This window comes from Pelodiscus sinensis, chromosome 12, assembly GCF_049634645.1.
Source record: "Pelodiscus sinensis isolate JC-2024 chromosome 12, ASM4963464v1, whole genome shotgun sequence".
NCBI classification, from domain to species: Eukaryota; Metazoa; Chordata; order Testudines; family Trionychidae; genus Pelodiscus; species Pelodiscus sinensis.
The window spans coordinates 49,122,077-49,140,155 of NC_134722.1; the positions used below are offsets into that span (position 1 = coordinate 49,122,077).

The 18,079-nt window shown below is 55.8% G+C and overlaps 1 protein-coding gene across 4 annotated transcripts in view; it reads right to left on the reverse strand.

Moving 5' to 3' along the window:
- HYDIN (HYDIN axonemal central pair apparatus protein) overlaps positions 1 to 18,079 on the reverse strand; it is a 389,718-nt gene that overhangs the window by 39,766 nt on the left and 331,873 nt on the right. For all 4 annotated transcript variants that reach the window (XM_075940644.1, XM_075940645.1, XM_075940646.1 and 1 more), the window contains 5 exons: positions 17,874 to 17,982; positions 16,896 to 17,156; positions 15,252 to 15,394; positions 14,362 to 14,580; positions 12,590 to 12,750 (listed from right to left, as the gene is read on the reverse strand). In XM_075940644.1, coding sequence (XP_075796759.1) covers positions 12,590 to 12,750; positions 14,362 to 14,580; positions 15,252 to 15,394; positions 16,896 to 17,156; positions 17,874 to 17,982 — 893 coding nt within the window. The remainder of the gene's footprint in view (positions 1 to 12,589; positions 12,751 to 14,361; positions 14,581 to 15,251; positions 15,395 to 16,895; positions 17,157 to 17,873; positions 17,983 to 18,079) is intronic.

Genomic DNA, 18,079 nt, shown 5'->3' on the forward strand with positions numbered 1-18,079 from the left:
CACCACCATCTGGCGCCCATTGAACTCGGAGCCCTAGGCGAACCAGGCAATCGGCGCCCCCCCCCAACCCCTCAATGATACTGCACCACCATCTGGCGCCCATTGAACTCGGAGCCCTAGGTGAACCAGGCAATCGGCGCCCCCCCCCCAACCCCTCAATGATACTGCACCACCATCTGGCGCCCATTGAACTCGGAGCCCTAGGTGAACCAGGCAATCGGCGCCCCCCCCCTCACCCCTCAATGATACTGCACCACCATCTGGCGCCCATTGAACTCGGAGCCCTAGGTGAACCAGGCAATCGGCGCCCCCCCTCCTAACCCCTCAATGATACTGCACCACCATCTGGCGCCCATTGAACTCGGAGCCCTAGGTGAACCAGGCAATCGGCGCCCCCCCTCACCCCTCAATGATACTGCACCACCATCTGGCGCCCATTGAACTCGGAGCCCTAGGTGAACCAGGCAATCGGCGCCCCCCCCCAACCCCTCAATGATACTGCACCACCATCTGGCGCCCATTGAACTCGGAGCCCTAGGTGAACCAGGCAATCGGCGCCCCCCCCCCAACCCCTCAATGATACTGCACCACCATCTGGCGCCCATTGAACTCGGAGCCCTAGGCGAACCAGGCAATCGGCGCCCCCCCCAACCCCTCAATGATACTGCACCACCATCTGGCGCCCATTGAACTCGGAGCCCTAGGTGAACCAGGGAATCGGCGCCCCCCCCCCCCAACCCCTCAATGATACTGCACCACCATCTGGCGCCCATTGAACTCGGAGCCCTAGGCGAACCAGGCAATCGGCGCCCCCCCCCCCCCAACCCCTCAATGATACTGCACCACCATCTGGCGCCCATTGAACTCGGAGCCCTAGGCGAACCAGGCAATCGGCGCCCCCCCCCCCCCAACCCCTCAATGATACTGCACCACCATCTGGCGCCCCATTGAACTCGGAGCCCTAGGTGAACCAGGCAATCGGCGCCCCCCCCAACCCCTCAATGATACTGCACCACCATCTGGCGCCCATTGAACTCGGAGCCCTAGGCGAACCAGGGAATCAGCGCCCCCCCCCCCAACCCCTCAATGATACTGCACCACCATCTGGCGCCCATTGAACTCGGAGCCCTAGGTGAACCAGGCAATCGGCGCCCCCCCCCCCCAACCCCTCAATGATACTGCACCACCATCTGGCACCCCATTGAACTCGGAGCCCTAGGTGAACCAGGGAATCGGCGCCCCCCTCCCCAACCCCTCAATGATACTGCACCACCATCTGGCGCCCATTGAACTCGGAGCCCTAGGTGAACCAGGCAATCGGCGCCCCCCCCCCAACCCCTCAATGATACTGCACCACCATCTGGCGCCCATTGAACTCGGAGCCCTAGGTGAACCAGGGAATCGGTGCCCCCCCCCCCCAACCCCTCAATGATACTGCGCCACCATCTGGCGCCCATTGAACTCGGAGCCCTAGGTGAACCAGGCAATCGGCGCCCCCCCCCCAACCCCTCAATGATACTGCACCACCATCTGGCGCCCATTGAACTCGGAGCCCTAGGTGAACCAGGCAATCTGGCGCCCATTGAACTCGGAGCCCTAGGTGAACCAGGCAATCGGCGCCCCCCCCCCCAACCCCTCAATGATACTGCACCACCATCTGGCGCCCATTGAACTCGGAGCCCTAGGTGAACCAGGGAATCGGCGCCCCCCCCCCAACCCCTCAATGATACTGCACCACCATCTGGCGCCCCATTGAACTCGGAGCCCTAGGTGAACCAGGCAATCGGCGCCCCCCCCCCCCCCAACCCCTCAATGATACTGCGCCACCATCTGGCGCCCATTGAACTCGGAGCCCTAGGCGAACCAGGCAATCGGCGCCCCCCCCCAACCCCTCAATGATACTGCACCACCATCTGGCACCCCATTGAACTCGGAGCCCTAGGTGAACCAGGCAATCGGCCCCCCCCCCAACCCCTCAATGATACTGCACCACCATCTGGCGCCCATTGAACTCGGAGCCCTAGGTGAACCAGGCAATCGGCGCCCCCCTCCCCAACCCCTCAATGATACTGCACCACCATCTGGCGCCCCATTGAACTCGGAGCCCTAGGTGAACCAGGCAATCGGCCCCCCCCCAGCCCCTCAATGATACTGCACCACCATCTGGCGCCCCATTGAACTCGGAGCCCTAGGCGAACCAGGGAATCGGCGCCCCCCCCCCAACCCCTCAATGATACTGCACCACCATCTGGCGCCCATTGAACTCGGAGCCCTAGGTGAACCAGGCAATCGGCGCCCCCCCCCAACCCCTCAATGATACTGCACCACCATCTGGCGCCCATTGAACTCGGAGCCCTAGGCGAACCAGGCAATCGGCGCCCCCCCCCAACCCCTCAATGATACTGCACCACCATCTGGCGCCCATTGAACTCGGAGCCCTAGGTGAACCAGGCAATCGGCGCCCCCCCCCCAACCCCTCAATGATACTGCACCACCATCTGGCGCCCATTGAACTCGGAGCCCTAGGTGAACCAGGCAATCGGCGCCCCCCCCCTCACCCCTCAATGATACTGCACCACCATCTGGCGCCCATTGAACTCGGAGCCCTAGGTGAACCAGGCAATCGGCGCCCCCCCTCCCAACCCCTCAATGATACTGCACCACCATCTGGCGCCCATTGAACTCGGAGCCCTAGGTGAACCAGGCAATCGGCGCCCCCCCTCACCCCTCAATGATACTGCACCACCATCTGGCGCCCATTGAACTCGGAGCCCTAGGTGAACCAGGCAATCGGCGCCCCTCCCCAACCCCTCAATGATACTGCACCACCATCTGGCGCCCATTGAACTCGGAGCCCTAGGCGAACCAGGCAATCGGCGCCCCCCCCAACCCCTCAATGATACTGCACCACCATCTGGCGCCCATTGAACTCGGAGCCCTAGGTGAACCAGGGAATCGGCGCCCCCCCCCCCCCAACCCCTCAATGATACTGCACCACCATCTGGCGCCCATTGAACTCGGAGCCCTAGGTGAACCAGGGAATCGGCGCCCCCCCCCCAACCCCTCAATGATACTGCACCACCATCTGGCGCCCATTGAACTCGGAGCCCTAGGTGAACCAGGGAATCGGCGCCCCCCCCCCCAACCCCTCAATGATACTGCACCACCATCTGGCGCCCATTGAACTCGGAGCCCTAGGCGAACCAGGCAATCGGCGCCCCCCCCAACCCCTCAATGATACTGCACCACCATCTGGCGCCCATTGAACTCGGAGCCCTAGGTGAACCAGGCAATCGGCGCCCCCCCAACCCCTCAATGATACTGCACCACCATCTGGCGCCCATTGAACTCGGAGCCCTAGGCGAACCAGGGAATCAGCGCCCCCCCCCCCAACCCCTCAATGATACTGCACCACCATCTGGCGCCCATTGAACTCGGAGCCCTAGGTGAACCAGGCAATCGGCGCCCCCCCCCCCAACCCCTCAATGATACTGCACCACCATCTGGCGCCCATTGAACTCGGAGCCCTAGGTGAACCAGGGAATCGGTGCCCCCCCCCCCAACCCCTCAATGATACTGCGCCACCATCTGGCGCCCATTGAACTCGGAGCCCTAGGTGAACCAGGCAATCGGCGCCCCCCCCCCCAAACCCCTCAATGATACTGCACCACCATCTGGCGCCCATTGAACTCGGAGCCCTAGGTGAACCAGGCAATCGGCGCCCCCCCCCCAACCCCTCAATGATACTGCACCACCATCTGGCGCCCATTGAACTCGGAGCCCTAGGTGAACCAGGGAATCGGCGCCCCCCCCCCAACCCCTCAATGATACTGCACCACCATCTGGCGCCCATTGAACTCGGAGCCCTAGGTGAACCAGGCAATCGGCGCCCCCCCCCCCCCAACCCCTCAATGATACTGCACCACCATCTGGCGCCCATTGAACTCGGAGCCCTAGGTGAACCAGGGAATCGGCGCCCCCCCCCAACCCCCCAATGATACTGCACCACCATCTGGCGCCCATTGAACTCGGAGCCCTAGGCGAACCAGGCAATCGGCGCCCCCCCCAACCCCTCAATGATACTGCACCACCATCTGGCGCCCCATTGAACTCGGAGCCCTAGGTGAACCAGGGAATCGGCGCCCCCCCCCCCAACCCCTCAATGATACTGCACCACCATCTGGCGCCCCATTGAACTCGGAGCCCTAGGTGAACCAGGCAATCGGCGCCCCCCCCCCCAACCCCTCAATGATACTGCACCACCATCTGGCATCCCATTGAACTCGGAGCCCTAGGTGAACCAGGGAATCGGCGCCCCCCCCCCCCCAACCCCTCAATGATACTGCACCACCATCTGGCGCCCATTGAACTCGGAGCCCTAGGCGAACCAGGGAATCGGTGCCCCCCCCCCCAACCCCTCAATGATACTGCACCACCATCTGGCGCCCATTGAACTCGGAGCCCTAGGCCAACCAGGCAATCGGCGCCCCCCCCCCCAACCCCTCAATGATACTGCACCACCATCTGGCGCCCATTGAACTCGGAGCCCTAGGTGAACCAGGCAATCGGCGCCCCCCCCCCCCAACCCCTCAATGATACTGCACCACCATCTGGCGCCCATTGAACTCGGAGCCCTAGGTGAACCAGGGAATCGGCGCCCCCCCCAACCCCTCAATGATACTGCACCACCATCTGGCGCCCATTGAACTCGGAGCCCTAGGTGAACCAGGCAATCGGCGCCCCCCCCAACCCCTCAATGATACTGCACCACCATCTGGCGCCCATTGAACTCGGAGCCCTAGGCGAACCAGGGAATCGGCGCCCCCACCCCAACCCCTCAATGATACTGCACCACCATCTGGCGCCCATTGAACTCGGAGCCCTAGGTGAACCAGGGAATCGGCGCCCCCCCCAACCCCTCAATGATACTGCACCACCATCTGGCGCCCATTGAACTCGGAGCCCTAGGTGAACCAGGGAATCGGCGCCCCCCCCAACCCCTCAATGATACTGCGCCACCATCTGGCGCCCATTGAACTCGGAGCCCTAGGCGAACCAGGCAATCGGCGCCCCCCCCCCCCAACCCCTCAATGATACTGCACCACCATCTGGCGCCCATTGAACTCGGAGCCCTAGGTGAACCAGGCAATCGGCGCCCCCCCCCAACCCCTCAATGATACTGCACCACCATCTGGCGCCCATTGAACTCGGAGCCCTAGGTGAACCAGGCAATCGGCGCCCCCCCCCAACCCCTCAATGATACTGCACCACCATCTGGCGCCCATTGAACTCGGAGCCCTAGGTGAACCAGGGAATCGGCGCCCCCCCCCCCCAACCCCTCAATGATACTGCACCACCATCTGGCGCCCCATTGAACTCGGAGCCCTAGGCGAACCAGGGAATCGGCGCCCCCCCCAACCCCTCAATGATACTGCACCACCATCTGGCGCCCATTGAACTCGGAGCCCTAGGTGAACCAGGCAATCGGCGCCCCCCCCAACCCCTCAATGATACTGCACCACCATCTGGCGCCCATTGAACTCGGAGCCCTAGGCGAACCAGGGAATCGGCGCCCCCCCCCAAACCCCTCAATGATACTGCACCACCATCTGGCGCCCCATTGAACTCGGAGCCCTAGGTGAACCAGGCAATCGGCGCCCCCCCAACCCCTCAATGATACTGCACCACCATCTGGCGCCCATTGAACTCGGAGCCCTAGGCGAACCAGGGAATCGGCGCCCCCCCCAACCCCTCAATGATACTGCACCACCATCTGGCGCCCATTGAACTCGGAGCCCTAGGTGAACCAGGGAATCAGCGCCCCCCCCAACCCCTCAATGATACTGCACCACCATCTGGCGCCCATTGAACTCGGAGCCCTAGGCGAACCAGGGAATCGGCGCCCCCCCCAACCCCTCAATGATACTGCACCACCATCTGGCGCCCATTGAACTCGGAGCCCTAGGTGAACCAGGGAATCGGCGCCCCCCCCCCAACCCCTCAATGATACTGCACCACCATCTGGCGCCCATTGAACTCGGAGCCCTAGGTGAACCAGGCAATCGGCGCCCCCCCCCTCAACCCCTCAATGATACTGTACCACCATCTGGCGCCCATTGAACTCGGAGCCCTAGGCGAACCAGGGAATCGGCGCCCCCCCCAACCCCTCAATGATACTGCACCACCATCTGGCGCCCATTGAACTCGGAGCCCTAGGCGAACCAGGGAATCGGCGCCCCCCCCCCCCCAACCCCTCAATGATACTGCACCACCATCTGGCGCCCATTGAACTCGGAGCCCTAGGTGAACCAGGCAATCGGCGCCCCCCCCCCCAAACCCCTCAATGATACTGCACCACCATCTGGCGCCCATTGAACTCGGAGCCCTAGGCGAACCAGGCAATCGGCGCCCCCCCCCTCAACCCCTCAATGATACTGTACCACCATCTGGCGCCCATTGAACTCGGAGCCCTAGGCGAACCAGGCAATCGGCGCCCCCCCCAACCCCTCAATGATACTGCACCACCATCTGGCGCCCATTGAACTCGGAGCCCTAGGTGAACCAGGGAATCGGCGCCCCCCCCAACCCCTCAATGATACTGCACCACCATCTGGCGCCCATTGAACTCGGAGCCCTAGGTGAACCAGGCAATCGGCGCCCCCCCCCCCAACCCCTCAATGATACTGCACCACCATCTGGCGCCCATTGAACTCGGAGCCCTAGGTGAACCAGGGAATCGGCGCCCCCCCCAACCCCTCAATGATACTGCACCACCATCTGGCGCCCATTGAACTCGGAGCCCTAGGTGAACCAGGGAATCGGCGCCCCCCCCAACCCCTCAATGATACTGCACCACCATCTGGCGCCCATTGAACTCGGAGCCCTAGGCGAACCAGGCAATCGGCGCCCCCCCCCCCCAACCCCTCAATGATACTGCACCACCATCTGGCGCCCATTGAACTCGGAGCCCTAGGCGAACCAGGCAATCGGCGCCCCCCCCCCCCCAACCCCTCAATGATACTGCACCACCATCTGGCGCCCATTGAACTCGGAGCCCTAGGTGAACCAGGGAATCGGCGCCCCCCCCCCCCAACCCCTCAATGATACTGCACCACCATCTGGCGCCCATTGAACTCGGAGCCCTAGGTGAACCAGGCAATCGGCGCCCCCCCCCAACCCCTCAATGATACTGCACCACCATCTGGCGCCCATTGAACTCGGAGCCCTAGGTGAACCAGGGAATCGGCGCCCCCTCCCCAACCCCTCAATGATACTGCACCACCATCTGGCGCCCCATTGAACTCGGAGCCCTAGGTGAACCAGGCAATCGGCGCCCCCCCCAACCCCTCAATGATACTGCACCACCATCTGGCGCCCATTGAACTCGGAGCCCTAGGCGAACCAGGCAATCGGCGCCCCCCCCCCCTCAACCCCTCAATGATACTGCACCACCATCTGGCGCCCATTGAACTCGGAGCCCTAGGCGAACCAGGCAATCGGCGCCCCCCCCAACCCCTCAATGATACTGCACCACCATCTGGCGCCCATTGAACTCGGAGCCCTAGGCGAACCAGGGAATCGGCGCCCCCCCCCCCAACCCCTCAATGATACTGCACCACCATCTGGCGCCCATTGAACTCGGAGCCCTAGGTGAACCAGGCAATCGGCGCCCCCCCCCCCAACCCCTCAATGATACTGCACCACCATCTGGCGCCCATTGAACTCGGAGCCCTAGGTGACTGCCTAGTTTGCCTGTATGGACAGGCTGCCCCCGCTTGTAGGCTTTGGCTCTCACTCGTACAGGACTCACTCTATGGACCAAAGTAAATGGAGCCGGCCCGCGGGAGGCCTGGAGCATCTCTTTGCACTGCACCTCGCTCTGTCTAGTTCAGGCTGTGTGAGGCAGAGTGGGGTGACGGACGATTTCTCCAGCAAAGGAGGAGCTGGAAAGCAGAACGTAAGTAAGCAAGCTGGGCTCTGGCGTCTGGGTTCCAGCAGGCAGTGCAATGGCAACAGGCACCAAGAAGCAGAGGGAGTAGAACCCCTCCCCCGTATTTCCATGGCGCCTCCCTATCCGAGGTGGTTTGCTCATGAGAAGGGTGCCTGAAGAGGGACAGGGAAGGGAGATAGGAGCATGGGAGGGTGCGCCTGCACAGCAGGGCTAACGTCGAATTCAGCTTCGCAACTTCAGCTTCATCAATTGCACAGCTGAAGTCATGCATGGACACTTTTCAAAGACACCATAGCTGCGGCCCAACTTAAAAGTATACCCCAAATTAAAAAACACATTAAGAGAGTCAAAAGAGTGCCCCCATGGCTTACCAACCAAGTAAAAGAAGTAGTGACAGGTAAAAAGACGTCTTTTAAAAAGTGAAAGTCAAATCCTAGTGAGGAAAGTAGAAAGGAGAATCAACTCTGTCAAATGAAGTATAAAAATCATAGCTATAGTAGCCCAGTGTCTGTGACTCTAACGCTGAAATGCTGGCTGTTGCCTCTGGGCGGCGCTGCTGCCTCCCACCGTGGTGCTCGGCGGAGTTCTGCACCGCTCAGCCGGGCCGCGGCGGGGGAGCAAGTGGCCGTTTGGGCTCCCCTGCGGCAGCCCAGCTGCGTGGTGCAGAAGTCAGCCGAGCACCACGGTGGGAGGTGAAGGGAAGCGGGGCAGTGACGTGCGGCGTGACAGCGGCTCCAGGCCCTGCCCCCTGGCCATGAACATCACCGCCCCCCCCCCTTTGCCTCCCGCCGTGGCGCTCAGCTGACTTCTGCGTCCCTCAGCTGGGTCGCCGTGTGGGAGCAAAAGGCATGAGTGACCGTTTGGACACTGTGCCCCCATGCAGCATGGGCAGCACAGAGCCCAAACGGCCATTTGGGCGCCACGGTCCCCCAACTGAGAGGCAGGAGGGGAAGGAGAAGAGAAAGAGAGGCAGGAGGCAGAGGAGAGGGAGAGAGAGAGAGAGAGAGAGAGAGAGAGAGAGAGAGAGAGAGAGAGAGGAGGAGGTAGTAGTAGGAGGAGAGAAGACTGACATGGATGAGAAACCTGAAAATCCCATCTTATGACGGGCTAATTGGCTAGTATAAGAAGAAAAGCCAAAAAGGACTTTGAAGAACAGCTAGCCAAAAACTCAAAAAGTAATAGCAATGTGTTTTTTAAGTACATCAGAAGCAGGAAGCTGGCTAAACAACCAGTGGGGCCCCTGGACGATGGAGATGCTAAAGGAGCACTCAAAGACGATAAAGTCATTGCAGAGAAACTAAATGAATTCTTTGCTTCAGTCTTCACAGCAGAGGATATTGGGGAAATTCCCAAACCTGAGTCATTCTTTTCAGGTGACAAATCTGAGGAATTGTCTCAGATTGAGGTGTCATTACAGGACTTTTAGAAAAAATTGATAAACTTAACAGTAACAAGACTGGACCAGATGGCATTTACTCAAGAGTTCTGAAGGAACTCTTGAAATTGTGGAACTATTAACTGTGGAATGCAACCTATTATTTAAATCAGCTTCTGTACCTATAACTGGAAGATAGCTAACACCAGTATTTAAAAAGGGCTCTAGAGATGATCCTGGCAATTATAGACCGGTAAGTCTAACATCAGTACCGGGAAAATTAGTTGAAATTATAGTAAAAAATAAAATTGTCAGACACAGAGATGAACATAATTTGTTGGGGGAAGTCAACATGGTTTCTGTAAAGGGAAATCCTGTCTTACTAATCTACTGAAGTTCTTTGAAGGGGTCAACAAACATGCGGACAAAGGGGAACCAGTGGATATAGTATACGTAGATTTTCAGAAAGCCTTTGACAAGGTCCCTCATCAAAGTCTCTTAAGTAAAGTAAGTTGTCATGGGATAAGAGGGAAGGTCCTTTCATGGATTGAGAACTGGTTAAAGGACAAGAAACAAAGGGTAGGAATAAATGGTAAATTTTCGAAGTGGAGAGAGGTAACTAGTGGGGTTCCGCAAGGGTCTGTCCTGGGACCAATCCTAGTCAACTGATTTATAAATGATCTGGAGGAAGGGGTAGACAGTGAGGTGGCAAAATTTGCAGATGATTCCAAACTGCTCAATATCGTTAAGACCAAAGCAGACTGTGAAGAACTTCAAAGAGATTTCACCGAACTAAGTGATTGGGCAACAAAATGGCAAATGAAATGGAATGTGGATAAATGTAAAGTAATGCACGTTGGAAAAATAATCCCAACTGTACATACAATAAGATGGGGACTAATTTAGCTACAACTACTCAAGAGAGGGATCTTGGAGTCACTGTGGATAGTTCTCTGAAAACATCCACTCAGTGTGCAGCAGCAGGCAAAACAGCAAACAGAATGTTAGGAATCATTAAAAAAGGGAGGGAGAATAAGACAGAGAATATCTTATTGCCTCTATATAAAACCATGGGACGCCCACATCTTGAATACAGCGTACAGATGTGGTCGCCTCATCTCAAAAAAGATATACTGGCATTGGAAAAGGTTGAGAGAAAGGCAACAAAAAGGATTCTGGTTTGGAAAGAGTCCCATATGAAGAGAAATTAAAAAGACGTGGACTTTTCAGTTTAGAAAATAGGAGACTGGGGGGGGGGATATGATAGAGGTCTATAAAATCATGAGTGGTGTGGAAAAAGTGAATAAGGAAAAGTTATTTACTCATTCCCACAATATAAGAACTAGGGGGTCACCAAATGAAATTAATAGGTAGCAGGTTTAAAACAAACAAAAGGAAGTTTTTCTTCACGCAGCTCAGAGTCAACCTGTGGAACTCCTTGCCAGAGGTTGTAGTGAAGGCTAGGACTTTAACAGGGTTCAGAAAAGAGCTAGATAGATTCATGGAGGTTTGGTCCATCAATGGCTATTAACCAGGATGGGTAGGAATGGTGTCATTAGTTTCTGTTTGTCTGGAAATGGGTAACAGGAGAGGGGCCACATGATGATTACCTGGTGTGTTCACCCCCTTTGGGGCTTCTGGTATTGGCCACTATCAGCAGACAGGATACTGGGCTAGATGGACTTTTGGTCTAAGCCAGGATGGTCATTATTATGTTAAGCTGAAATAGCTTAATTCGGCTTTTGGTGCTGTCTACACAGCAGAAAGTACTTCCCTTACTCTTGAAATGAGGCGGAGTAAGAAGTCCTCCAGCTTGACATTATTTCAAAATAAAAGCTTGCTGTGTAGATGTGCATGATGTTATTTTGGAATAACATCAGTTTTTCTGAAATAACGCTGCTGTGTAGACATACCCGGAGTGAATGGGATGGTATAACCTGACCGTATCTCCAGTACCTAGTGATTTGTGGCGAGGGGTGTCCACGCAAAGTGGCATGGTTGTAATCAATGACCAAAAGTCTGGGTATTTTGTGGAAGTTGTGCTAGATGTTGGGGGAGGTCAGTTAGACCCTCAACCAAAGCTTCAAAACTGCATCTTGGTGGCTGGTGCTTGTGATGCTGTGGATTGAGTTTGAGACAGTCATTGTCTGTGTGACCAGTGTCAAGTTTCAGTTGTCAAAAGGTCACCATGGGAGCTGTGCTGGGTTGTCCCAGTCACGGTGATATGATTGGTACTTCCTACATCTGCTTGGGGATGTACAGGCGCCCAAGTTTGGAGTGTTGCAGGGGGCGGGCGCCTTCGCTGAATGTAGGACATCATCCATCTTAGTGGAGAAAAATGTCTCAGTCGAATAGGAGGGCCTCCCCTTTTGTCTGGAGTTCCTGAGGCTTGTAACCAAGAGGCCCCCACCTGACCACAGCTTTAGCTGTTGTGTGGTGACCAAGTCCATGACATCAAGAGATGCTTGTAACACTGTCTGTGCTACAAGTTGTCCTTCCATCAGGACAGATTGAAATTGTTCTCTCTTGTCCAACAGTATGTCCGCAAGGAATTTATGGAGCTTCTGGTACTTGTCTTGGTAATAACTAGCAAGTACGGCAGTACAGCTGGCTTTGTGGAACCCGAGTGTTGCCAATGAATACACTTTGAAACCAAACAAATCCAGTCTCTTAGGGTATGTCTAGACTACATTCTTTTCCGCTTTTTTTGTAAGAGGCTTTTCCGAAATTTGGCCCGTCTACACTGGGTCAAATTTCGGAAAAACCCTCTTTTGGAAGATCCCATCTTCCTTGTGGAAAGAGGAAGACAGGGCTTCTGAAAGAGCGCATCTGCTATTCTGCAAAAAAAGGCGGAAGATTCAGAGCTGGGGCGGTAGCTAGTTCTCCAGTGCTTTATTTGTATTGAAAAAGTTTGCACCACAAATTAAGCACTGGTGGGCAGCCAGAGACCATCGGTGCCTCCTGCTATGTTCCACCCTCACCTATGTCACCAGACATCACACAGAGTAAAGTGTCTTCTGGTCTTGTCCCAGGTAGCTCTGTAGGAGGTGGCGAGTGACTGACCTGTCAAGCTGAGAGCTGGAGCCCCAGCAAGCCCTGGTAACTACACTATCTGGGCAGTCACCTAGACCGCACCTTCCCTCCTTCCTGCGTGATGCAGACAGACACTGTTACTGACATCTGAAGTGGAGCACCCACAGGGACATCCCTCAGGGAAGAATCAGATCTTCTAGCTTGGTCCCTGTGTGATTTCAATTACTCACTTGAACACCCTGGTCTGGAAGAGCAAGGTCTCCTTGAACTGCACCAAGTTAGTTTCCAGCTTGAACTGGGTGTAATCCACAACAGCGCTGATTCGAAGTTCTAGCTCTCGGCTGCTGTCCTCCAGAAAGGTGTGGGCAGGCTCGGGGTCCGTCTCTATCACCTCCAAACACAAACGAGAGAGAAGCAGCAGTGACCTGACTAAGCGCTTGTGCCCCTCGCGTCTCTAGAGCCAGACTTGGGACCATCAAAAGAGCAAAGGCCTTTCAGAGCAACCAAGCCCAGTGCTCCTTCTGACACTCGTTCCTCTGCCACTGAGCAGACACACCTCCTGAAAGACGGACAGCTGCCCATGGGAACACTCTGAGGCCGCTGTGCTTCAGCAGAGGGGTGGGGAACTGGTGCCTGCAAACCAGGGCTGGTTAAAAAGCATAAGAGCCCATGGCCAGGGGTAAAGTGGGGCTGAATTCCCTTTCCACCCCCAGTGAAAACCAGCAGGGTGTCTGGATCACGTCGGGACAAAGTGATTGATTGGAGAGACCTGGAGGCACTGCTACTTCTGAGGGACAAAAATAATATTTGGCTTCTAGGACATGTAACCTTCCACAGCTTTGAAACATGCATTGCCTCTGGTCCTCGGTTTGACCTGGCAAAAGCAGTACAGAGAAAGTTCTTGAAGAAAACTCATAGGACTATAGACTTTAAGGTCAGAAGGGACCATTATGATCATCTAGTCTGACCCCCTGCACAGTGCAGGCCACAGAATCTCACCCACCCCTCCTAGAATAATCCTCTCACCTATATCTCAGATATTGAAGCCTTCAAATACTTTTTAGACCCCAAGATGCAGAGAATCCTCCAGCTGTGATCTGTGCCCCATGCTACAGAGGAAGGCGAAAAACCTCCAGAGCCTCTGTCAATCTACCCTGGAGGAAAATTCCTTCCCAACCCCAAATATGGCGATCAGCTAAACCCTGAGCATGTGGGCAAGACTCACCAGCCAGACACCCAGAAAGTTCTCTATAGTAACTCCTATCATCCCTCCATTGACCTATTTCCCACTGATAATGAATGGTCAACTAGATACCAAGATCATGTTATCTCATCAAACCATCCCCTTCATAAACCCATCTAGTTTAATCTTGAACCCAGCTAGATCTTTTGCCCCCACTACTTCCCTTGGAAGGCCGTTCCAGAACCTCACTCCTCTAATGGTTAGAAACCTTCGTCTAATCTCAAGTCTAAACTTCCTACTAGCCAGCGTATATCCATTTGATATAACATCTGTCTGACCACCGGAGCTGACCTGCTACCTCCTGAAGATGCCTGCTAACACTTGCTGCATAATACGATCCTGCACAGTCATGATTCATGAGGGAAATCTCAGCTGTTAGAATATGGAAAGTCCTCACTTCAAACACGGGGAGGGTAAGAGAAACACACACTGAGGAAGTCATGTTCTTCTTCCCCAAGGACCCTGCAGCTAGAACCCACTGGCTCTAATTCCCATCTGACTGAAATCAGACCAAGGCACTTTAAGGACAAAAGGGCCCATTGGCTCATCTGCTCTGAGTTCCGTTATAACAGAGGCACAGGACTCCACCCACACGGCACTACATGGCACTACATGGCTTACACCTATTCCCAGAAAGGCCTCCAGTCTGGATTTGAGGAGAATCCACAGTGACAGCGGCCCTTGGCCTTTAGCTCATACAGGAGTGGCTCCCAAGGCTGTGGTGTTTGTTTCACTTGCTCTCACAATCCCACTTCTTACTTTCTTCTTTGCTGGGCGCGTGGTCGTCAGGCACTTTGCAGTGTCTACCCACTTGACGGTGTGCAGGCTGTCGTCCCAGTCAGGGACCTGGTCCGCAGGAAGCTGGAAGGTGATTCTGGACACCCTACACTTAACCACGTGCATTCTGAAGGTGACAGGAACATTCGATTTCAAGGTCACCGTGATGTCCTTAGCACATCCAGCATGGAGGTGGCCAACCTGGAGAGGATCAGAGAGCCAATGCCACGATTTCGTCCGTGGTCAGTCTATGCTCCACTCAGGAAGGGACAGGAGGCACGTCTGCATTTTCCAGTCAGTGACTGTGGTGCCAGATTCACCTGTTTATTGCCCACCTCGGCAGTGATGGGGCACGCTTCCCTTCCAGCCCCCAGCCACAACACACTGGCTGGTGGGGACTGCCTGTAGGAAGATGCTCCACCTGGGTCTCATGGGAAGATGATTCAGAGCTGAATGGCAGCCTCTTGATGACACCGCAACCCACAGCCACTCACTCTCCCCTCAGAGGCCTCATGCCATGGGGTGTCTAGCCCTGCACGTGACGCAGGTTCAGCTCCCGTGTCAGAACAGCCCCCCCCAGTTCAGCCAGCGGAGGGGGCAGCGTGGCAGCAGGGCTGATCAAGGGGTTTTGGGGGTCAGCTGTAGAGAGCAGTGATGTCGACGACACAATAACCGATGAGCCTGGGCTTACTGGTTAATCTTATCAACTATGCCCACTCCCACCCAGCATAGTGGAGCAGGCAGAAGCAAGGGGGAGAGGCTGGAGCCGGTGCCCGCGTGGAGGTGCCGCCTTGCTCTGGGGCCATACTCTGCTATTGACACACAACGTGCTGAGGCCACGGGGAAGGAAACACAACCTGTTCTCTGGATACCTGGGGGGAGAAGACAAGTGGAGACGCAGCAGGCCAGTCAAACCTCATCACATCTGCTTTGCTGCGATTGGTCATCGTGAAGGTCACTTGGTAGGGCTCCCCAACGTGACAGTCCCCAAACTGGATGTGATCCTCTCTGGCAGCTAGGAAGAGCAGAAAGGGGGGTCCTCACAGCTCTGGTTATGGCACACTGCCCTTCCTTTCAGACATGTGACACCCTTTCCAGCCACTGGCATATATCTCTAGGGATGTTAAATTGCGGGTAATCGACTAATCGAATAGTCGATGCATTTTGCACTGACCATTCGACTAGTTGGTAGGGGTTCTCTGCCTTTCAAGAGGAGAAACAGCCCTAGGCCAGTTACTACACTTTAAAGGAGAAAGCCCCACATGGAGCCCGGGGTCAGCTGGGGACTCCCCACTGACCCTGGGTTCCCTGCGGCGCTGCTGCTTTGAAACGCTGTGGGAACCCGGCATCAGGCTCCTCCCAGCATTTCAAAGCGGCAGCACTGCATGGAGCCCGGGATCAGAGACACACAACCCCAGCTGGAGAGCAGGCACAGTGGGTAGGATCCTACCCAATTTACTGTCTATTCTGCTCAATTTCATGGCTGGAAGGTTGTACAATTTCATGTTTTCAGACGTTTATATCTGAAATGGCATAGGGTATGTCTACACTGCCACTCTAGTTCGAACTAGGGTGGCTAATGTAGGCATTCGAAGTTGTAAATGAAGCCCGGGATTTAAATATCCCAGGCTTCATTTGCATCTTGCTGGGCGCCGCCACTTTTAAATCCCCGTTAGTGCGGACTCCGTGCCTGCGGCTACACACGGCACGGAGTAGGTAGTTCGAATTAGGCTCTCTAATCCGAAGTACCGGTACTCCTTGTGGAGCGAGCCTAGACATACCCATAGTGTTGTGGCCATGGGGATGCCAATCCAGAAGTCACGGGGGGATTGCAAAGCTGATGTAGGGGGCTTATGGGACTGCCACCGTCACGGCGCTGCCTTCAGAGCGGGGCACTGAAGCTGTGGAGACTCCTGCTGCCAGAGGAAGCACCCAGAGGTGCCAAGAACAGCCATGGAGGGAAAGAGGAAGTCCCGCCTCCACACAACTCAGCAGACTAGCAGCGGAAGCTCGGTGAATGGCAGGAGCCCCTGGCTGAAGAGCCTCCAGCACTGCCCCTTCCTGTGCTCCGAGAGGGGGCGGGGGGAAGGGCCGAGTTCATGTTTCTCGTGGCTGTCAGTGGGGGAAGGCTCTAACGAGTGCGACACACACCAGCAGCTCCTCTATAGCTCCGGTCTCCAGCGGATGTCATCTGACAGTGTGCTGCTTGCCCTGGCATGTGCACTGCAAAGCTACCTCTCCAGGAGTTGGTGACCATTTCTGATCCTCCGCTTCTACTGCTAACCACTAATAGCTCCATGTAAGGTCCCCACTTCTCCAAGCTCTTGTGCTGCTCCCACTGCCTGTCTGCTCTCCATCGCGTGTGTCCTTATGCTTCTGGCCCATTTATATGAGCGCGTAACCCGCCCCACCTTCTAATTCCAACAACATCATCCCTTGCCTGCTAAATCGACAGCAAAGTCTCCACGGACTTCTAACAGTAGCAGCATCAAACTCTTCTCAACAATGCCTCTTACCTTCCACTGTGTCCTCCTCCAGATGCCCCTCTGAATTCTCCTCACTGCTCTCTGCTACCAGGCCATGGATGTTATCCAGCGTGATATCGTCTTGGTAGCCCTCTCCCACCACTTGAATGCTGGTTTCCTCATACTGGTTGTCCACCACTGACAGGTGGATTTTCCCTTCCACCCGCTGGGCTAGGCTGGGTTTGAAAAGCACATCAAACTCCGCAGACTCATCGCTCCGCAGGATTAGGGAAGCGGTGTGGGGTTTCCTTCCTGCAAAGGAACGGAACACTTGGGCTGGAAATCAGACCTCAGAGTTGCAGGCATACAGGAGACATTCCTAAGTGGCTGAAACAGGAAAACCTGCTCAAGAATGACTGTCTCCAACCCTTGCTCTCCTGGAGACGGCCGAGTTCCACAGGGGGAAGGTGCTCTGACAGACTCGCTCCATATGGCAAGGTCTATGAATGTGTCCTTGTGGCAGAGTTAACTATGGCTCTCTCTCAGCTGTTGGTTCCAGCCTGACTCCAGTCCACACCCAAAACCCTGTCACTCCAGTGTGACGGGGCTTTCACACAGGGCTAGCCAGCCTGCCCACGGCTACAGGCGAGGCACTGCTTTCTCGTAGGCTGGTAACCCATCCACTATGCAGCAAGGACTTGAGCTAAACCATTTGCATGCTGGCAACCCTCACATGCTGTCCCACAATTCCCCTGGGTGCCCAGAAACACAAGTTCTCCCACAGTTCACTGGGAAAGAATCAGAGCGGCTCAGTGCACTGTGGCACAAAGGACCCTGGGGCCTGCTTTGGAAATCCTGATGTCTGCAGCGTCTCGGCTGACTGATGCCCATTTCAGTCCCAGCAGCGCTAGGCGTCACCCTGGCCTAGGCCAGCCCTAGGGCTCAGACCCTGGTGCCAACCCCCGACTTAACTTCATCCCTAAAAGAGCTGCTGGAATTCGTCCCTCCTGCCTGGGTCACTGCATTTACCTTCTCTGCCCGATTCATCTCCCTCACCCTGAGCCACATACATGCAGTGAGTGCCGGGCCTGGATTTCAGCGAGAAAGCCCCATAGTCATCCAACAGGTCAACCATCACCTGGAGAAAGGCAAACACAAAGCATGGCAACATGGACTACGAAAGGGGGCAGCAAGCGGAGTCATCCCATGTCGCCTTGTAAGAATGTGATCAAACA